At 44.3% G+C, this 23,485-nt stretch overlaps 1 protein-coding gene across 5 annotated transcripts in view; it reads right to left on the bottom strand.

The window, feature by feature from the left end:
• The window catches only part of LOC137383313 (myosin phosphatase Rho-interacting protein-like), a 334,034-nt gene that overhangs the window by 124,953 nt on the left and 185,596 nt on the right, over nt 1-23,485 (bottom strand). For all 5 annotated transcript variants that reach the window (XM_068055969.1, XM_068055968.1, XM_068055971.1 and 2 more), the window contains exon 5: nt 20,826-20,910. In XM_068055969.1, coding sequence (XP_067912070.1) covers nt 20,826-20,910 — 85 coding nt within the window. The remainder of the gene's footprint in view (nt 1-20,825; nt 20,911-23,485) is intronic.

The raw sequence follows: 23,485 nt of genomic DNA, 5'->3' as shown, positions 1-23,485 counted from the left end.
AGTAGGGTTCCAGGGACTGAACAAGCAGTCAGATTATTTCAGCTAAGAGTAGTCATAACCAGGTGGTGTGCACCCACAACACAGAATGCACCAAATTCACAAGTCTCAAGATAATTTTGCCTTAGTTGGTAGAACTTTCATCTCGGAGTCAGAAGGTTGTGGATTCAGGACAGTGCAATACTGAGGAATTGCTACACTATCCTTCAGAGGAAACATTAAACCTAGGTCCCAGCCACCTGTTATGGAAAAAAAAAGTAATTTCTTACTGTCCTGATCAACATTCCTCCCTCAACCAAAAATTGATTAACTGATTTTTCAATGCATTGCTGTTTATGGAATTTTGTTGAATGCAAACTAGGTGTTGCATTTGCCTACAGTCACAATTTCAACAGCAATTCATTGTACGTCAAGCACTTTAAGACGTTTTAAGACATGACTACACACTGTATAAATGCTTACTGACAACACCATCTTGTCAGAATTTAAATACAGTTACTGCGATAGTGCCACACTGAAAGTGCTGCTGAAAGGAATACAGGGTCACAGACCACATACACCAGAGACTCGGAATTCATCAGGATGTTAATTTTAAACAATGGTGTCTCTCTTATGGACCAGACAGCAGTAATAAGTTAAAAATATTCTGTAATGATACTGGGTAAAGAATCATTTACAGAAATATATTTTGTTCATTTTATACGAAAATATGTTCTGAAATCAAAGAAATATATTAACTGACAAACCAGGCTCCACTTCCAGGTAACAATCATAAGGATCTATTCTGGCAAAAGCAGAAGCCTCTTTTACTGCCTTTATAGTCTAAAAATACCAAGAGCGGATAGGGTCAGTCCTGCTATTGTTTAAGCACACAGTGTGGCCATCACTTCTATATTTCAGGAAAAGCACATTAAACAGGTTTCCTGGCATTTTGCAAAAATATTCTTTGAACAAATGCAACAACCAGAAAAAGGATTCATATCAAATCTTGGACCTAGAAATTCATTAATGCCTGAAAAATAGATGCAGCGCCAAACTGGTGCCTAAGCCACCAACACAGTGATTAGGAAGCATGTGCTCATTACATGCCATAAGTGCTTCGCCTGCCATATTTGTGTAGCCAGAAATAAAGGGGGGGGGGGGGGGGGTGCTAAATTGGACAGCCACTGAAATGGAGCACAAGTATTGTGATGCTCGATTATCCCACACCCGTTCATAGTGATGCAGGCAGTACGCAAACTTCATGCTACCTGCTAATTATAATGATTGTGGAGTGTAGCCCAGTGCTGAACGTGAGGCTGAGTGGCTGCACACCTTAGCAGGGCGCCCATGTACATTCAAGTGTATCATCACTTAAAGCTAGCTTGCACTATTTAAATCCAGACTACATCTCTTAAAGGCAAGGTCCATTCTAGTTGCAGCAGGTGCTGAAACTGGTTAAAGAAGAGTTGAAGACCAAGAACACCATGCAAAAATTGTTCTTGGATGCCGCACTAGAGGCCTTGGTGCAGGAAATGAACAGGAAAAGAGGGCCTCCAAACAGACACAGAGAAGGCATTGAGAATATGTAGCTGTTGCGGGTTAATGGCAGCATTCTAGCCCCAAGCCTTTTGTGTAGTGCCAAAAGAAGTTTAAGACCTCACACAAGTGGTCAAGGTCAGTGAATGCATCTTTAAATGCCATACGCTACCAACTTCACCACTAGCCTCACATTGCTCCATTCATCACACCCCCTTCATTTGCCTACCACCAATCGCCACTAACCATGAGTCATACCTCACATTCATAACCTCACACTCACACATTTAGCACTGCTGTGAGCCGCACACGCTGCCAGCTGTTCAACTGTGGCAGACACATCACTCAAACATTTTGCACCACAGTCACTCACATAATTCCCTCTCTCTTGCAGGACAAGTAGGCCCGTAGTAGGAGGCAGCAGCAGCTAACTGGCAGAGGGACAGGCATGGTTGCAAATGTTCATCCCCAATGGAGGAGATGGTGCTGGTCACCATTGGAATGTCTGCAAATGAAGCAAAAACCATTGAGCATGACTGCATGTTGCTGCTGGATCCATCTTCTCACATCCCACTTCACCTTCATCCTGGAATTTGTTATAATTTATAATCTGCAGATGGTGTAACCATGCACGCACCTCTTGTTTCCTCCCTTCCCTCACTCCAATCCTGCCCTTATGCCTTTAAGCTTAAGAACTGCAGCCTGATCAGGCAGTGATGCAGGAGGCTAAATAACTGGATGAAGAAGAGAAGAAGGAAGAAACCGCATTACTTGATCTGACACTTGCAGTCACCAATTCAGATGCTGGCACTGCGCAAACTGTACAGGGTAGCATAGAGATGGGATCTGCACATAGTGAGTCACCAGGCACAAGTGGGCTGCAGCTAAGTCAGGGGGGAAAAAGGTAGGGCAGGTGACAGCTCCCAAAAGGGCGATGTTGCGCACGAGTTCTGCTACAGAGGACTGAGATGAGGACTTTGATGGGGCAGCATATAGAAAAAGACTGATGGGAATGCACACAGATTGGAGGCCAGTGACCAGTGGTGTGCCGCAGGGATCGATGCTGGGCCCTCTGTTGTTTGTCATATATATGAATGACTTGGATGAGAATGTGGGGGGCATGATTAGTAAGTTTGCAGATGACACCAAAATTGGTGGTATAGTGGACAGTGAAGAAGGTTGTCTAAGGTTACAACAGGATATAGATCAACTGGGAAAGTGGGCAAGGGATTGGCAAATGGAATTTAATGCAGACAAGTGCGTTGTGATGCATGTTGGGAAGTTAAACCAGGGCAGGACATATACAGTGAATGGCAGGGCCCTGGGGAGTTTTGTTGAGCAGAGAGCCCTTGGGGTGCAAGTACATAGTTCCCTAAAAAATGGCAACACAGGTAGACAGGGTGGTGAAGAAGGCGTATTGCATGCTTGCCTTCATTGGCCGAGGCATTGAGCACAAGGGTTGGGACGGCATGTTACAGTTGTACATAACGTTAGTTCAGCTGCACTTGGAGTAGTGTGTGCAGTTCTGGTCGCCACACTACAGGAAAGATGTGATTAAGGTAGAGAGGTTGCAGAAAAGATGGACAAGGATGTTGCCTGGTTTGGAGGGCTCGAGTTATAAAGAAGATTGGATAGGTTGGGTCTGTTTTCCCTGGAGCGAAGGAGGCTGAGAGAGGACATGATAGAGTTATATAAAATTATGAGAAGGACAGATAGGGTAGATAGCCAGAGTCTGTTTCCCATGGTAGGGGTGACAAAAAGTAGATGGCATAGATTTAAGGTGAGAGGGAGGAGGTTTAAAGGGGATCAAAAGGGGTAAGCTTTTCACAGTGAATACTGGGTATGTGGAATGAGCTGCCAGAGGTGGTGGTGGAGGCAGGAACAGTAGCAACAATTAAGAGGCATCTGGACAGGTACTTGTCTTCTTAGTTGCTGCCTCTTCTGCCTCTCATGTTGTAGCCCAAGGGAGACTGCTACTATAGCTCTCATGATTGGGAGCAAGTGATGCTCTCAGAGCCCTTACAGTCACAAGCTATGCCTTCCCTGCATACATTCCTGCAGACTTTACCAAACACCAAGTACTTCCACAAACTCAAACGGGGCTAGTAGAAAGTAATCAACGTTAAACCTGCAGGTTGTTGTTGATGTCTGGATACTGCTGGTGGGGAGGTCATTCATGTTGCTGAATGCATGTTCAGCCGTGTATGTTTAAGAGAGGGCATTAACTAGAGCACTGAGGTCCAAAATGGGAGGTCTGGTGTCAAATCAGCGTTATACACTGACTCGCATCATGATCTGCCTACTGTGCATATTTCCAGTGCATGCACGTAATGACTTCACCAAGATGACATTTGCCATGCACTGTACCGGAAGTGGGCAGAAGCAATGCGGATGTCATTTTGCTACTAAACCGACACACAAGCGCAGAAATTACTGGAGCTACGGAATCAAATACTACAGCTAAGGTGTCCCGGGCCAGCACACGTGCCCGAAGCAGGCATTAAGCCCTTTCCAAATGCAAATAAGGGGCCAACTGCCTGTTTGAGGTCCCCGATGCAAAACTGTGTTACCCTGATTGCAGCTAATGTTTATTGAAAGAATTACTTAGCTGAATGTGGAGCCGGGCAGAGTGTGGTACTTCTCCTAGTTCTGCTGCAGCCCTACAGACCACTGCCAGCACCCTCCCCCGATCAGCTTCCTTCCCTGATAGCAATGCCAGTGGCCTGAAATTTTTTTTTAAATTTGTTCTTGGGTTGTGAATGTCATTGGCCAGGCCAGCATTTATTGGCCATCCCTAATTGCCCTCAAGAAGGTGGTGGTGAGCTGCCTTCTTGAAGCACTGCAGTCCATGTGGGGTACTTATATCCACGGTGCTGTTGGGAGGGAGTTCCAGGATTTTCACTCAGCGACAGTTAAGGAACAGTGAAGTCACGATGGTGTGTGACTTGGAGGGGGACTTGCAGGTGGTGGTGTTTACATGAATCTGCTGCCCTTGCTCTTCTAGGTGGTAGAGGTCGCAGGTTTGGAAGGTGCTGTTGAAGGAGCCTTGGCAAGTTGCTGCTGTGCATCTTGTAGATGATACGCACTGTTGCCACTGTGTGCCAGTGGTGAAGGGAATGAATGTTTAAGGTGTTAGATGAGGTGCCGATCAAGCGGCCTGCTTTGTCTTGGATGGTATTGAGCTTCTTGAGTGTTGTTGGAGCTGCACTCACCCAGGCAAGTGGAGAGTATTCCATCACACTCCTGACTTGTGCCTTATAGATGGTGGACAGGCTTTGGGCAGTTAGGAGGCGAGTTACTCACTGCAAAATTCCCAAGCGTTTGACCTGATCTTGTAGCCACAGTATTTATATGGCTGGTCCAGTTAAGTTTCTGGTCAATGGTGGGAGATTCAGCAATGGTAATGTCATTGAATATCAGGGGAATATGGTTAGATTCTCTCTTGTTGGAAATGGTCATTGCCTGGCACTTGTGTGGCATGAATGTTACTTGCCACTTATCAGCCCAAGCCTGAATGTTGTCCAAGTTATGCTGCATGCGGACATGGACTACTTCAGTATCTGGAGAGTTGCAAATGGTACTGAACCACAGTGCAATCACCAGCGAACATGCCTACTTCTGACCTTATGCTGGAGAGGAGGGCATTGATAAAGCATCTGAAGATGGTTGTGCCTACAATGCTCCCTGAGGAACAAGTGCAGTGATGTCTTGGGGTTGTCTGTCTCCAACGACCACAACTATTTCTTCTGTGCTAGGTATGACCCCAATCAGTGGAGAGTTTTCCACCTGAATCCAATTGACTTCAATTTTGCTAGCTCTCCTTCATGCCATTCTCACTCAAATGCAGCCTTCATGTCAAGGGCAGTCACTCTCACCCCAACTCTGGATTTCAGCTCTTTTGTCTATATTTGGACCAAGGCTGTAATGAGGTATGGAGCGAAGTGATCCTAGCGAAACCCAAACTGATCATCAGTGAGCAGGTTATTGCTGAGTAAGTGCCACACAATAGCATTGTTGATAACATCTTCCCATCATTTGCTGATGATTGAGTGTGCACTGTTGGGGTGGTAATTGGCCGGATTGGACTGGTCCTGCTTTTTTTGCCATGACATACCTGGGCTCCACATTGTCGGGTAGATGCCAGTGTTGTAGCTGTACTGGAAAAGCCTGGCTAAGGGTGCAGCTAGTTCTGGAGCACAAGTCTTCAGTACTACAGCCATGATGTTGTCAGGGCCCATAGCCTTTGCTGTATCCAGTGCCTTTAGCTGTTTCTTGATATCACATGGAGTGAATCGAATTGTCTGAAGACTGAGATCTATGATGGGGGGCACCTCAGGAGGAGGCCGAGATGGATCATTTGTCAGCACTTCTGGCTGAAGATGGCTGCAAATGCTTCAACCTTGTCTTTTGCACTGGGCTCCCCCATCATTGAGGATGGGGATGTTCGTGGAGCCTCCTCCTCCGGTTAGTTGTTAAATTGTCCACCACCATTCACGACTGGATGTGGCAAGACTGCAGAGCTTTGATCTGATCCATTGGTTATGGGATCGCTTTCTCGGTTTATAGCATGCTGTTTCCTCTGTTTGGCATGCATTTAGTCCTGTTTTTAGCTTCACCAGGTTTGCACCTCATTTTTAGGTATGCCTAGTGCTGCTCCGGGAATGCTCTCCTACACTTCTCATTGAACTAGGATTGGTCCCCTGGTTTGATTGTAATGGTAGAGTGAGGGATATGTCAGGCCATGAGGTTACAGATTGTGGTTGAATACAATTCTGTTGCTGTTGATGGCCCACAGTGCCTCATGGATGCCCAGTTTTGAGCTGCTAGATCTATTCTGAGTCTATCCCATTTGGCACAGGAGTAGTGCCACACAACACTGCGTAGTGTGAAGACAAGTCTTCGTCTCCACAAGAACTGTGCGGCGGTCACCCCTACCAATACCGTAATGGAGAGATGCAAGTGCAACAACTAGATTGGTGAGGATGAAATGAAGTAGGATTTTCCCATTTGTTAGTCCAGTCAACACCTGCCACAGGCCTAGCCTGGTAGATATGTGCTTCAGGACTCAGCCAGATCGGTCAGTAGAGGTGCACAGAGTACATTCTGTGCCCTTGTAACCGTCAGTGTTTCTTCCAAGTGATGTTCAACATGGAGGAGCACTGATTCATCAGCTGAGGGAGGGTGGTAGTTGGTAATCAGTAGGGGGTTTCCTTGCCCATGCTTGACCTGATGCCATCAGACTCCCAGGGCCACTCCCTACTGACTTGTATACCAGTGTGCCGCCACCTCTGGTGGGCCTGTTCTGCCATTGGGACAGGACATACACAGGGATGGTGATGGAGGAGTCTGGGACATGGTCTGTAAGGTATGATTCAGTGAATATGACTATGTCAGGCTCTTGCTTGACTAGTCTGTGGGACAGCTCTCCCAATTTTGGCACAAGTCCACAGATGTTAGTGAACAGGACTTTGCTGGGTCCACCGGGCAGGGTGTGCCTTTGTCATTTCTGGTGCCTAAGTCAATGCTGGGTGATCCATCCTGTTTTTTTATTCTTCAACTTTTCTGTAGCAGTTTGATACACGTGAATGGTTTGCTAGGCCTTTTCAGAGGACAGTTAAGAGTCAACCACATTGCTGTGGGTCTGGGGTCACATGTGGGCCAGACCGGGTAAGGAGAACAGGTTTCCTCCCCTGGAGGACATTAGTGAACCAGATGGGCTTTTATGACAATCCGGTAGTTTCACAATTAATGAGATGAGCATTTTATTCCCGATTTATTAGTTAACTGAATTTAAGTTCCCCCACATGCCGTGGTGGAATATGAATTCATATCTTGAGCATTAGTTCGGGCCTCTGGATTACTAGCCCAGGAACATTACCACTATGCTCCCGTCGCTCACCACGTCGCCAGCGAGCTGCCTGGAATTCCCAGCAGAGGTCCACAACTCACAAGGCATAATTAGAGTTTAAAATACTGAAGCACATTTTAAGTTGGAATGGCTTTCCATCCCAAGGCTTGTTGCAACAATACATTACCAAATATAGTACTGTGGCAAGCAGATGAGAAAGCCCCACAATCCACCCTTGGTCTGTGCTGAGTTAGCTGACCATAGCTGGGACAGACGTGCTTTAAGTGGGTTCATCATGCGTGGGGCGAGGGAGAGGAACATTAGTTTTCCTGTTCTGGATCACTTTTCAGTGGTTCCTCAAGAATGGTGCCTTCAAGGATGCTGGGTAATGATATAACTGGGGTTGGTTAGACAGGATTTTGCCTGGCTGCCTAACGTAAAATAATGATCAGCTTTTTAACAACAGCTATTATGTGATTCTATTTTCTCCCTTTCCCCAAATCCTTTATACAATTTCAGCTGTGCCATTCAACACTATTTACAGTAGAATGACTGTAATGATACCCGAGATGTTCAGAACTGTTCCTCTGCCAAGTCCTCCACCTCTTTATGCTGTGCTTCCCCTCCCTTCCCCTCACCCTGCCGCAAGGTGCTGACTCTTTGTGGGATACCTGTCCATGCGTGCCGGCCACCCTCTGGTACTTCACTCAAGAGACCATTCTTCATGTATAGTCATAAGAGTATTTTATGGCACAGGAGGAGGCCATTCGGTCCATGCCGGCTCTCCACGGAGCAGTCTGGTCGGTCCCACTCCCCCGTTCAATCCCCATAGCCCTGCAAGTTTATTTCCTTCAAGTGGCCATCCAATTTCCTTTTGAAGACATTGACTGTCTCCGCTTCCACCACCTTTGTGGGCAGCGAGTTCCAGGTCATTACCACCCGCTGCATAAAAGATTTCTTCCTCATATTCCCCCTGCATCTCTTGCCCAAACTATGGCCCTGAGTCCTTGTACTATTAGTTAATGGGAACAGTTTTTCCCTGCCTAACTTATCTAAGCCTGTCATTGTCTTGTACACCTCTCTCAAATCTCCCTCAAACAACCCCAGCTTTTCCAATCTAACCTAGTTAACTAAAATCCCCAATCCCTGGACCCATTCTGGTAAATTTCCTCTGCATCCACTCAAGGACCCTCACATCCTTCCTCGAGTGTGGTGACCAGAATTAGATGCAATACTCCAGTCGGGGCCTAACCAGAGCTTTATAACGATTCAGCATAACTTCCCTGCTTTTGAAATCAATGCCTCTATTTATGAAGCCCAAGATCCCATATGCTTTACTAACCACTCTCTCAATATGTCCTGCCACCTTCAAACATCTATGCACATACACCCCCAGGTCCCTCTGTTCCTGCACACTCTTGAGAACTGTGCAATTACATATATATTGCCTCTCCCTTCTGCTAAAATGCATCACCTCACACCTGAGGGGACACAGTGAAAGGAGACATCTGCCTGAGTGAGACATTGCCAGAATAAAGTTGGAAATTTTGTGAAGAGGGGCTCCTTTCCTTATCTTTTTTAGCCTCCAGCAGCTGGTGAATCTTCTTCCTTTGACTCCAAGGTAGGTAAGTGCAACTTTCCATTACTTCAGCTGTGTGAATTATTAACTAATTGACTCTTAAAAAAAAGGTTGTACAGTGATGGCAGGACTGGTGGTGTGCTGCAATTGCAACATGTGGGAATCTGTGGAATGCACTGCATCCCGGACAACCATGTCTGCAGTAAGTGTGTGCAGCTTGCACGAATTCAGCTCAAGAATTGCTGAGCTGGAACATACAAGTATATGAATTAGGAGGAGTCCGCCACTTGGCCCTTCAAGCCTGCTCTGCCATTCAATAAGTTTATGGCCGAACGGATTACTCCACATTTCCACCGACCTCAATAACCTTCCACGCCCTTGTTTATCAGGACTCTATCTACCACTGTCTTAAAAATATTCAAAGACTCTGCTTCCACCGCCTTTTGAGGAAGAGAATTCCAAAGACTCATCTCTGTCTTAAATGGGTGATCCCTTATTTTTAAACAGTGACCCCTAGTGTTATGATCCTGTAGCTTTTTTTTCAGGAAGAATGCAGTGTGCCTTTAAGGCTAGAAAAGGAGCCGTACTGCTTTAAAAATCTGCAAGCCTCAGGAGTTAGAGAAAGTGCATTTTGGTTGCCGTTGGATACAACCATACGGAGGGGGAGCCAACCAGCTTCAAAGAATGCATCCTGGTTACCCGGCAAAATCCAGAGACCAAGGACCGGACATACAATGTTGCAATTATCTTTTGAACTGGCTTTTCAGTTGAAACAGACTGCTGTAACGGGGAAACAGACAGACAGCTGTATGTTAGCACCTGAAAGGAGTGCTCTCAGACCATTTAAACTGAAGGAAAAGAATTTAGTCTGTTTATTTATTATTCTCTCTCAAAATTCTAAAAAGTCAAGCCAAAACAGAGATCTCTGATAATTTAAACTGAAGGAATGGAAGTTCACTAATGTCCTTTAGGGAAGGAAATCTGCTGTCCTTACCTGGTCTGGCCTACATGTGATTCCTGACCCACAGCAATGGCACAGCAAATGGCATAGCAAGCCACTCAGTTGTAACTAACCACTACAAAGTCAATAAAAAGGAATAAAACCGGACAGACCACCCGGCATCGACCTCGGCACCGGAAACGACAACGACAAACCCAGCCCTGTCGACCCTGCAAAGTCCTCCTGGCTAACATCTGGGAGAGCTGTCCCACAGACTAGTCAAGCAACAGCCTGACATAGTCATACTCACGGATTCATACCTTACAGACACTGCAATCGCTATCCGTGGGTATGTCCTGTCCCACCAGCAGGACAGACCCAGCAGAGGTGGCGGGACAGTGGTCTACAATAGGGAGGGAGTTGCCCTGGGAGTCCTCAACATCGACTCCGGAGCCCATGATGTCTCATGGCATCAGGTGAAACATGGGCAAGGTTACCTCCTACAGATTACCACCTACTGCCCTCCCTCAGCTGATGAGTCAGTACTCCTCCATGTTGAACACCAGTTGGAGGAAGCACTGAGGGTGGCAAGGGCACAAAATGTACTCTGGGTGGGGGACTTCAATGTCCATCACCAAGAGTGGCTCAGTAGCACCACTATTGACCAAGCTGGCTGAGTCCTAAAGGACATAGCTGCTAGACTGGATCTGCGGCAGGTGGTGAGAGAACCAACAAGAGGGAAAAACAGACTTGACCTTGTTCTCGCCAATCTGCCTGCCGCAGATGCTTCTGTCCATGACCGTATTGGTAGGAGTGACCACCGCACAGTCCTTGTGGAGACGAAGTCCTGCCTTCACATTGACGATACCGTCCATCATGTTGTGTGCCACTATCACCGTGCTAAATGGGATAGATTTCCAACAGATTTAGCAATGCAAAACTGGGCATCCATGAGGTGCTGTGGGCCATCAGCAGAAGCATAATTGTACTAACCACAATCTGTAACCTCATGGCCCGGCATATCCCCCACTCTACCAATACCATCAAGTCAGGAGACCAACCCTGGTTCAATGAAGAGTGCAGGAGGGCATGCCAGGAGCAGCACCAGGCTTACCTCAAAATGAGGTGTCAACCTGTTGAAGCTACAACCCAGGACTACTTGCATGCCAAACTGCATAAGCAGCATGCAATAGACAGAGCTAAGCGATCCCATAACCAACGGATCAGATCTAAGCTCTGCAGTCCTGCCACATCTAGTCGTGAATGGTGGTGGACAATTAAACAACTAACAGGAGGTGGGGGCTCCACAAATATCCCCATCCTCAATGATGGGGGTGCCTCGCACATCAGCGTGAAAGATAAGGCAGAAGCATTTGCAACAATCCTCAGCCAGACGTGCCGAGTTGATGATCCATCTCGGCCCCCTCCTGAAGTCCTCAGCATTACAGATGCCAGACCTCAGCCAATTCGATTCACTCCCCATGATATCAAGAAACGACTGAAGGCACTGGATACTACAAAGGCTATGGGTCCTAACAATATTCCGGCAATAGTACTAAAGACAATTGCTCCAGAACTTGCCGCACCCCTAGCCAAGCTGTTCCAGTATAGCTACAACACTGGCATCTACCCGGCAATGTGGAAAATTGCCCAGGTATGTCCTGTACACAAAAAGCAGGACAGGTCCAACCCGGCCAATTACCCCCCCATCAGTCTACTCTCAATCATCAGAAAAGTGATGGAAGATATCAACAGTGCCATCAAGCAGCACTTGCTTAGCAATAACCTGCTCAGTGATACACAGTTTGGGATCTGACAGGGCCACTCAGCACCTGACCTCATTACAGCCTTGGTTTAAACATGGACAAAAGAGCTGAACTCAAGAGGTGAGGTGAGAGTGACTGCCCTTGACATCAAGGCAGCATTTGATCGAGTATGGCATCAAGGAGCCCTAGCAAAACTGGAGTCAATGGGAATCAGGGGGAAAACTCTCTGCTGGTTAGAGTCATACCGAACGCAAAGGAAGATGGCTGTGGTTGTTGGAGGTCAATCATCACAGCTCCAGGACATCACTGCAGGAGTTCCTCAGGGTAGTGTCCTAGGCCCAACCATCTTCAGCTGCTTCATCAATGACCTTCCTTCAATCATAAGGTCGGAAGTGGGGATGTTCGCTGATGATTGCACAATGTTCAGCACCATTCGCGATTCCTCAAATACTGAAGCAGTCCGTGTAGAAATGCAACAAGACCTGGACAATATCCAGGCTTGGGCTGATAAGTGGCAAGTAACATTCGCGACACACAAGTGCCAGGCAATGACCACCTCCAACAAGAGAGAATCTAACCATCTCCCCTTGACAATCAATGGCATTACCATCGCTGAATCCCCCACTATCAACATCCGAGGGGCTACCATTGACCAGAAACTGAACTGGAGTAGCCATATAAATACTGTGGTTACAAGAGCAGGTCGGAGGCTAGGAATCCTGCGGCGAGTAACTCACCCCCTGACTCCCCAAAGCCTGTCCACCATCTACAAGGCACAAGTCAGGAGTGTGATGGAATACTCTCCACTTGCCTGGATGGCTGCAGCTCCAACAACACTCAAGAAGCTCGAAACCATCCAGGACAAAGCAGCCCGCTTGATTAGCACACCACCCACAAATATTCACTCCCTCCACCACCAATGCACAGTGGCAGCTGCGTGTACCATCTACAAGATGCACTGCAGCAATGCACCAAGGCTTCTTAGATAGCACCTTCCAAACCCACGACCTCTACCACCTTGAAGGACAAGAGCAGCAGATGCATGGGAACATCATCACCTGCAAGTTTCCGTCCAAATCACACACCATCCTGACTTGGAACTATATTGCCGTTCCTTCACTGTCACTGGGTCAAAATCCTGGAACTCCCTTCTTAACAGCACTGTGGGTGTACCTACCTCACATGGACTGCAACGGTTCAAGAAGGCAGCTCACCACCACCTTCTCAAGGGCAATTAGGGATGGGCAATAAATGCTGGCCTGGCCAGTGACGCCCACATCCCATGAATGAATTTAAAAAAAAGTTAGACTGAGACAATCTTTCATCTCTCAAAAATTCTAAAGCCAAACTGATTCGTTAAAAAGTGTTCGCAAGTGGTTAATTGTAGAAATTCATCGCTGGAGAAGGAAAGCAACAATTTTGACTTCTGGATTAGACTACGGACTGTTCTACTGTTGAAGAACCTTTTTCCCCCCATTGGACAACGGTGAGGACTTCAAGCAACTTTGGACTGTTCCACATCCGGCAGGAGTGTAAATCTGCAAGGTCTCTAATTTTTTCTATTTTAAATGTTGTTTATATCTTAGTAGTGCATGAGAATTTAGTTTTTCTAATTAAACAGTTAATTTGTCGATTTAAAGACACCTGGTTTGGTTAGCCTCATTCGGGGGTTAATAGATGGTACAATTTGGCTGGGTCTTTCTTTAATTTGGAAAGTTTAAAATGATATGTTAGGTGAACTGTGGAGGGACGTGACTGATTCTCCCACCACAATCAGAATCGTGATTGGGGCTTTGACTTGAGCGGTCGGTCATAACACTAGTTCTAGATTCTCCCACAAGGGGAACCATCCTTTCCATGTCACCCTGTCAAGACCCCTCAGGATCTTATATGTTTCAATCAAGTTGTCTCTTACTCTTCTAAATTCCAGCGGATACAAGCCTAGCCTGTCTAATCTTTCCTCGCAAGACAACCCGCCCATTCCAGTTTTTAGTCTAGTAAACGTTCTCTGTACTGCCTCCAATGCATTTATATCCTTCCTTAAATAAGGAGACCAGTACTGTACACAGTACTCCAGATGTGGTCTCACCAATGCCCTGCATAGCTGATGCATAACCTCCCTATTTTTGTACTCAATTCCCCTCGCGATAAACGATAAAATTCTATTAGCTTTCCTGGAGACTGAGTTGCAGACATTACAGAGCATCAGGGAGGGGTAAGAGTTATCTGGAAACTTTGTTCCAGGAGGCAGTCACACGTTTTAGAGTAGGGAGTACATTAGAGATGGCCAATGGTCAGAGATAGGAGGGTGTGACTGCGAGTGAGGCAGGGAGAGGGAAATTAGCATGGAGTGATAGAGAAGTCTCAGACCCTGACCTTGTCCAACAGGTACGAAGTCCTTGCTACCTGTGTGGATGAAGAGAAGGACAGCAAAGTGGATGAGCAGACTGACCATGGCACCATGGTGAAAGATGCCATCCCAGTGGGGGCAGTGAAGAGGAATGTGGTAGTGAAACGAGACAGTATAGTCAGGAAGATAGATACTGTTCTCTATAGCCATGACCGGGAGCTCCGATGGCTGTGCTGTCTGCCCAGTGCCAGGGTTAAAGATATCTCCTTGCGTCTGGAATGGCACCTGGAGTGGCAGGAGGAGAATCCAGTTGTCGTGGTCCATGTGGGAGCCAATGACATAGGTGGAACCAGAAATTATGTTCTGCTTAGAGAATTTGAGGAATTAGGGTCCAAATTAAAACGCAGACCATCAAAGGTAATCATCTTCGGATTGTTACCTGAGCCAAGCGCAAAATGGCACAGGGTCAAGCAGATTAGAGAACTAAACGAGTGGCTCAAAGAGTGGTATGGGAAGAAGGGGTTTCAATTCTTGGGCACTGGCATCAGTACACAGGGAAGAGGGAGCTATTCCATTGGGATGGGCTTCACTTGAACCGGGCTGGGACCAGTGTCCTGGATAATCGCATAACTAGGGCTGTGGACAAGGCTTTAAACTAACAGGTGGTGGGGGAAAGAGTTTGAATAAAGGAAAATGTAGAAATCCAAAGAGAGGGGTCAGGGCATCAGAGCTACCCCAACCACCCCCAGCACTCAACACGCCCCCCTTCCCCCCAACCGACCACCCTTGCCTCGCTGGGGCCCAACCAATTACCCCCGGCAGAGCAACCAAAACTTACCTTAACTCCCAGTTCCATGTCTTCCTCTGCAGTCAGCTGGGCTGCAGTCCCAGCTGTGACCACGAAACCCGGTGGCGCTGCTGGGACTAAGAGCTGCCAGCCCACTGATTGGCCGGCAGCTTAATGAGGCGGAACTTCCTCCCTCAAGCAGAAGTCCCACCTCCGAACAATTAAAGCCTGGGGACCCGTAAAATACGGAAAGGATCCCCAAGCGAGGCGGAAGCGGGTTCGCCACCGACTTTTCAGTTGGTGGCCAGTTCTCGCCTGCCTAACATAAAATCTGTGCCATGGTTGCAAGGAGATCAAGGTTGGGAAATGAATATTCCGGGGTACACAATATTTCGGAGAGACAGACAGAATGGCAAAGGAGGATGGGTAGCCCTGATAGTAAAGGATGACAAAAGGACATTAATAAGAAGGGATCTGGCTTCAGAAGATCATGAAGTAGAATCAGTTTGGATGGAAATTAGGAATAGCAAAAGTCAGAAACACTGGTCGGAGTAGTTTACAGGTGCCCTAACAGTAGTTATATTAATGGATAGAACATTAAACAGGAAATTATTGGAGCTTGTAACAAAGGTAATGTATTAATTGTGGAGAACTTTAATCTGCATATAGACTGGGACAATCAATTTGGCAACAGTGGTCTAGAAGATGAATTTGTAGAATGTTTTTGTGGCAGTTTCTTGAAGCAATACATTGTAGTACCGAGTAGGGATAAATCTATCTTGATCTCATATTGTGTTATGAAACAGGGTTAATTAGCAATATTGTAGTAAAAGATCCATTGGGAAATAGTGATCATAATACCATTGAATTTCATGTTAAGTTTGAAAGTGACACATTTCAATTACATACAAGAATCTTAAACTTAAACAAAGCCAATTACAAAGGTATGAGGGAAGAACCGGCTAAGGTTAATTGGGTAAACAAAATAAAAGGTATGGCGGTAAATGAACAGAAACATAAAAAAAATAGGAGCAGGAGTAGGCCATTCGGCCCTTCGAGCCTGCTCCGCCATTCAATACGATCATGGCTGATCATCCAAACTCAGTAACCTGTTCCCGCTTTCTCCCCATATCCCTTGATCCCATTAGCCCTAAGAATTATATCTAACTCTTTCTTGAATATATTTAATGATTTGGCTTCAACTGCTTTCTGTGGTCGAGAATTCCACAGGTTCACCTCTCTCTGGGTGATGAAATCTCTCCTCATCTCAGTCATAAATGGCTTACCCCTTATCCTTAGACTGTGACTCCTCGTCCTGGAATCCCCCGCCATCAGGAACATCCTTCCTGCATCTAGTCTGTCCAGTCCTGTTAGAATTTTGTAGGTTTCTATGAGATCCCCTCTCATTCTTCTAAACTCTAGCGAATACAAGCCTAATCGACACAATCTCTCTTCATACGCCAGTCCTGCCATCCCAGGAATCAGTCTGGGAAAGGTGGGAAATATTTAAAGAAACAATTCAAATTGTTCAACAAAAGTACATTCCGTTCAAAAACAAAAACTCGTCAAGAAAGACGCATCCGTGGCTCACTCAGGAAGTAGAGTATTAGACTAAAAGAGGCTTACAATGTTGCAAAAAATAGTAGCAAGTCTGAGGATTGGGAGTGTTTTAGAAACCAAAGGGTCACCAAAAAGTTGATAAAAAAGGAAAAAAATAGAATGAGAGTAAACTAGCCAGCAATATAAAAACAGATTGTAGGAGCTTTTATAAGTACTTAAAAAGGAAGAGAGTAGTTAAAGTAGACATTGGTCCCTTAGAGGCAGAAACAGGAGAAATCAACATGGGGAATGAGGAAACGGCAGAGGCATTGAACAAATATTTTGTGTCTGTCTTCACAATAGAAAACACACGTTCCATACCAGAAATAGGCAGTAACCTAGGGGCTAAAAAGAGTGAGGAAATTAAGGAAATTGATATCAGTCGAGAAAAAGTATTGGAGAAACTTGAGGGACTAAAATCTGACAAGTCCCTGTGACCAGATGGCTTACATCCTAGGGTTCAAAAAGAGATTGCTGCAGAGATAGTGGACGCGCTGGCTATGATTTTCCAGAATTCTTTAGATTCAGGAATGGTCCCGTCAGATTGGAAGTTGGCAAATGTTACACTGCTTTTCAAGAAAGGAGGTAGAGAGAAAACAGGGAACTACAGGCCAGTTAGCCTAACATCAGCTGTTGGAAAGATGCTGGAAACTATTATTTAGGAAGTCTTAACATTGCACTTGTCAAAACATACTATGATTAGAGCAAGTCAGCATGGTTTTACTAAAGGGAGATTGTGTTTGACAAATTTATTAGAGTTTTTTGAGGATGTAACTAGTAGGGTAGATAAAGGGAAACCAGCAGATGTAGTATACCTGGATTTCCAAAAAGGCTTTCGATAAAGTGCCACATAAAAGATGAATAGGTAAGATAAGGGCTCATAGTGTTGGGGGTAATATATTAGCATGGATAGAACATTGGTTTACAGACAGGAAGCAGTGAATGGGCATAAATGGGGCATTTTCAAGTTGGCAGGCAGTGAATAGTGGGGTGCTGCAAGAGTCAGTGCTGGAGCCTCAGCTACTTGCACACAATATTAATGACTTGGATGAAGAGACAGAGAGTAATGTGTCTAAGTTTGCTGATGATTCAAAGCTCAGTGGAAAGGGAAGCTGTGGTAAGGACACAGAGGCGCTGCAAAGAGATAGAGACAGGTTAAGTGAGTGGGCAACAAGACGGCAAATGGAGTATAATGTAGGGAAGTGTGAAGTTGTTCACTTTGGTCATAAAAATAGAAAAGCCAAATATTTTTCAAAAGGTGTGAAACTGGTAAGTGTTGATGTTCAGAGAGACTTGGATGTACTCGTCCAAGGAACGCACAAAGTTAACATGGAGGTGCAGCAGGCTATTAGGAAGGCAAATGGCATGTTCACCTTTATTACAAGGGGATTGGAATAAAGGAATAAAGAAGTCTTACTAAAATTGTACAGGACTTTGGTGAGACCGCACCCGGAATACTGTGTGCAGTTTTGGTCTTCATATTTAAGAAAGGATATACTTGCACTGGAGGCAGTACAGTGAAGATTTACTAAATTGGTCCCTGGGATGAGGGGGTTGTCCTATGATGAGGTTGAGTAAATTGGACCTATATTCTCTGGAGTTTAGAAGAATGAGAGGCGATCTAATTGACATATACAAGATTCTGAAAGGGCTTGATAGGGTAGGAGCTGAGAGATTGTTTCCACTGGTCAGGGAATCTAGAACGCGGGGAAACAGGCTCAGGATAAGGGGCCGATCATTCGGGACTGAGATGAGGAGAAATTACTTCACTCAAAGGGTTGTGAATCTTTAGCATTCTCTACCCCAGAGGGTTGTAGATGCTCTATCGTTAAATACATTTAAGGCTGGGATAGATAAGATTTTTGGTCTTGCAGGGAATTATGGGATGTGGGGAGCAGGCAGGAAAGTGGAATTGAAGCCCAAGATCAGCCATGATCGTACTGAATGGCAGAGCAGGATCAATGGGCCATGTGGTCTACTTCAGTTCCTGTTTCTTGTGTTCTTGTATATCCTCACTGTTTGCCATACCTCCAGGTTTGGTGTCATTAACAAATTTTGAAATTCTACTCTGAGAGCCTAGATGACGAGTGTTAGCCAGATATCAGACTGTGGCTGTCCCATGATTATTCTCAAGATCCTTCCTGTTTGAAAAGGTAATGAGCCACACTGTGCCAGATCAAATTACGATTTCTGTATTGTATAAACTACAATTGATCTATAGTCCTCAACATCACTGACAAAGCACATCTGCATTACTAGCAACATGAAGATATCTGTACTACCAACCCTGGCAACAGAAACACTGCCACTTTGCAGCTCTGGCAACAGTATTACTCTGCACCAACAAAACAGAAATGGCAATAATAAGCACTGACAACACAGGCACTCCCATACTGAACAGTACAGGGAACACAGACACCTACACTGGCACTATCTACAACAGCGACTCACACAGACACAACGAGTATGGTCAATGAAGAGATATTCAATTTGATCAAGACAATAATCTACGAAACTGAAACGCTCAAGTCATGTATTTTCTGGGTAGCCACAGAGATACGCAGCAGTTGATCAAGAAGAGCATCTGATCTAAATACTAAACAGGCGTCTTGGGCCAAAGACAAACAGAAGCTGTTATTGGGAGAAAGTGGATAAGCCAGGTCATCTGTTTCAAAAGAAAGAACTTGCATTTATACAGCACCTTTCACAGCCTGAAGATGTCCTGAAGAGTTTTACAGCCAATCTAGTACTTTTGAAGTCACTTTGAAATATAGGAAACACAGCAGCCAATTTACGCACAGCAAGACCCCACAAATGGCAGTGATGATGACCAGGTAATCTGTTTTAGGTTTTGGTTGAGGGATACAGATTGGCTAGGAGAACTCCATAGTGCCATGGGATCTTTTACATCCACCCAAGAGGGCAGATAGAACAGTTTAACATCGCATCTCAAAGATGACAGCTTCAACAGTGCAGCACTCCCTCAATACTCCACTGGAGTTAAGCCTAGATTTTTATACTCAAGACTCTGAAGTGGGACTTGAACCCACAAAATCTACTGACAGAAGTGAGTGTGTATTCACTGTGATACAAAAGTAGTTTCTCTCCAGCATTTTCCTTTCCCCTGTATTAAATGGGCCAGTGCAGCAATGTTATTGCAAGCATCAGAGCCAAATCCAGTGCATTGCTCTCCAAGGAGACTTTAGCTCATCGAAATTCAATCTGTTCAGGCTCTCAGAGGTCAACTCTCTCAATAAAGGTTAGGGAGGTTGAAATTATCTTCAGGAACTTGATGTTGATTTTATTGAAAAAATAGTGTTTGTTGATATAAATAATAGCAGTGATATACACTTCCAAGTCAGGTCTGCCTCATTCAAGGTTCTCAGCCACCTGCTCCACAGAAACTGCACTCTTGAGAACAGGATACATGAGCTACTTAACAGGAAACAAACCTCATTCGCAAAGAAGAGAGCTGAACATTAATAGTATCACTACTAACAGAAAGGAGTGCACAAGGAGTAAACAAATAACGTCCAAAGATCCTGTTGAAAATTAGATGTGAAGTTCTCCTGATAGCCTAGAGAATGAGTGCATTGCTCAGCGAGGTATTCAACCACCCACATTCTAATGGTCCTAGGTTGGATTACTGGTCTGTGATCATTTAAATGATCTCAGCAAGGATTGTGGTAGGAATGCTATAAATTGACATCAGTGCCCCTGGATTAAGGAGAAGAAAAATTAGCTGTAGTTCAGACTTCTGGTTGCTATCTGGTGACAACTGTTGGAAAGTGCACATGTCAAAATAGTACATTGCCACTCACTGCCTAGGCTCACATGCTAAGAACAGTAACTTGAATGAAGGCTGTTTGTGGTGGGACCATACCAAAGAAAGACCAGTGCCTTCAAAAAAGATGGGGAGAAAATAGGAAATGGAAATATAAAAATCAGATTATGACCTCCTGCCGATAAGCTTCCTCAATATGGCTTGCGGATCACGGCACTCTTATCGCTGACAGGAAATTTTCCCAGTATCTTGGCCAACATTTATCCCTCAACCAACACCGGTAAAACAGTTCGATTGGTCATTTATCTTGTGGTTGTTTGTGGGACCTTGCAGAGAGCAAATTGGTTACTGCATTTCCCTACATTACAGTGACCACTTTTCAAGAGTAATAAAGTTGGTTATGAAGCTCTTTGGAATGTTCTGAAGTTATAAAAGGTGCTGTATAAATGTATTTTTCATCTTTCTTGCAGTCAACTTAGCCACACAAACTTCATTCTTTTTGAAAATGAATCTTTTGAGGAACTGGAGAACATTTAAAACTTGATTTGCTGGTGACAGGCACTACAGGCAATAAGGTTAAATTCAACTCAATGCCGCGTATATCTCGCATTAATTTATCTTGTTTATTTGCACATTGCCTTCCTACATTTTCTTTACCTGTGGTGTGGGAGGTTCCACTTTCCGTTTCTTTTTCTGAGTCTGTTTGTTGGTGCGTGGATACATGATCAGTGTTTCAAACCAGCTGAAAAGGAGAGACACAAACAAAGACATCACAATTCCAAATGACAATAACACTGTTCACCATCTCAGGGAGTTTTATTCGTAACAGACAGCAGCTTTTTCCAAGAGCAAAATACTGCAGATATTGAAAATCTAAAATAAAAACACAAAATGCTGGAAATACTCAGCAGGTCTGGCAGTATCTGTGGAGAAAGAAACAATTAACATTTCAGGTCGATGACACTGTCAGAATTGGGAGTACTTAGAAATGTAGCAGTTTTGAGCAAGGCAGGGAAAGGGAGGGAGGGAAGGAAAGTACACAAGGGAAATTCAGTGATAAGGTGGAAGGTAGGAGAGATTAAATGACAAACGGGATGATGATGCAAGACAAAAGGAGATGGAACAAGTAAAGAAACAAAACTTTTATCTGCAGGAGGTGTAAATGGAAATTGCAAAATCATCAACAGCTGCCATGCAAAAACAAAATACAAAAAGAGAGAAAAATAATGGAAGTAGAAATTATGATCTGAAATGGTTTAACTTTTTCAAGTTCATGTTTGATTTAGAGCACAGGATACAGTATATACACTTTCACAGCTATGCAAAAAGTATAGGAGTGATAGACAATGGACAAATCCATAATGGGAATATAGTTGAATGGCACCCGAGCCAATAAACATATAAAATAAATAAACAGTAATATATGCATTGTTATGGTGCTTAATCATGTCCAATGTATGGAAGTGCTACCTTTTGGATTGCAATGGGTAGATAAACATTGGATGAGTCCATAGTCCAAGATTATATGTTTAAATTTTGATTTGGGACTTAAACTTCAACCTTCTAGCTCAGAGGCAAAAGTGCTATGAACCAACTATGTGGTTACACAAAGGTGCTTTCAGATTTCGAGCTTCTGTAGTTCAAATCAGAGAGAGCGGCATTTACTTTGCTAAAACCTTAGCCCCACTTACCCCATTATTTCCAGAACCTGATTTCAACTTCTGCAGGCGGGAGTTTCACTCTAAGGCATTACAGATTAAATTACATCTCACAGATCACATTGACACTTAGTGTGAATATGGACCAACAATTTACACTTGCACAGAGAACACCCTTTAATCTTTGCAGGGCTGGTGAGGATACTCACAAATCACAGTGATCTACAAGATTCAAATATCATTTAGTAACATAGACAAAGCCAGAGATGGCACAGAACCTTGCAAATCTCCTTCATGCTCAACAGAGCAAATAATGTGACTAAGCACAGAAATCCTCAATAAACAGGAGGCTCATTAATTCAGAAAGTCATATTAAAAGTTGAAAATTTACTGAAAGGTTGGAGATTTGAAATACTAGATAGTGAACTTGTGGAACAGAGTCAGAGAAGGAAGGTGATTCAAGATCAACCTTTAAAAACGAGCTGGATTGTTAACTATAGAGAAGGGGGTTGTTAAGGGTTACAGATATACTAATGGATTGGTTATTTATTCAGGGAAGTAGAGAGAGAATCTTAGTGTTTCTAAAGTTAGAATGAACAGGTGATGTGGAAAATAACCAAATACCAGACTCTGGATGGGGTGGGTTTGATAAGCTGAACTACCCCTCTTTGCTTAGGATTTTCTTCTATTAAGGAGTTTGCAAAACCTTCACAGTCCAGAGTCATGGTAGGTATGATGTGAGAGGTAAAGTGTCAGATGTACAGTGACTCAGAGGAAACCATGGGTCAGTGCTATTCACTTGCTGTAAATTTAATTAGCTTAAAGCTATTAATAGAAAGCATTATAATTTATATATCAATACACTCCAGAATTCTCAAAAAATCATTGGAGGTTTCCTTTTTTTTTAATATAGTGTAAAATAAATACGCACTGACTGTGGAGAAAAGAAAAACTCACCATGGTTTTTTTGATTTTCTATTTTTCTAATGATTGCTATTCAATGATCCCATTGCAAATTGTATGGACGTGGATGTCAAGTAAAAACAGTATCAGCTTAGCTCTGATACTCTTCTTGGTCCAGCAGTCTCACTTTCTGGGTTAACAGTGAAAAATAACCAGTTTTTAAAAAAATGTAAAGAAGTCTAGGTGAAGGTCAAGCTACAAAAGTGCAAGAAATCACCAAAGATGAAAAGAGAGGAAAGAGAATGAAATATCCCAGGAAGGAATGTTGAACTGGCAGAGGTGAGGTGCTACCCGTAAAACAGCCCCATGCATATATTACTGTTCCCGAGCGAAGGGGTATGGAGAAGACATTTGTGGGGGTCGGTAGGGGAAGCTTAAAAATCAGAATAGAAACTTACAGCATAGAAGGAGTCCATCCATCCCACTGTGCCTGTACTGACTCTTTGAAAAATCAGATGTGTTTATCTCAAATTCCTGCTTTTTGTCCATAACTCTTGTTCCTCATCCTCAAATACCCATTCAACTTCCTTTTAAAATTATTTATGGGATCAGCTTCCATTAACTTTCAAGTACAGCATTCCAGATCACAACAATGGAGTGTAAAAATTCTTCTCTCCCTTCTAGTTATTTTGCCAACTATGACTTCTAGTTATTGACCCACTCACCAGAGGGAATAATTTTTCTCTATCTACTCCA

The sequence above is a fragment of the Heterodontus francisci genome, chromosome 24 (assembly GCF_036365525.1).
Source record: "Heterodontus francisci isolate sHetFra1 chromosome 24, sHetFra1.hap1, whole genome shotgun sequence".
Classification (NCBI taxonomy): Eukaryota; Metazoa; Chordata; class Chondrichthyes; order Heterodontiformes; family Heterodontidae; genus Heterodontus; species Heterodontus francisci.
This window is presented reverse-complemented; position numbering and strand designations above follow the sequence as displayed.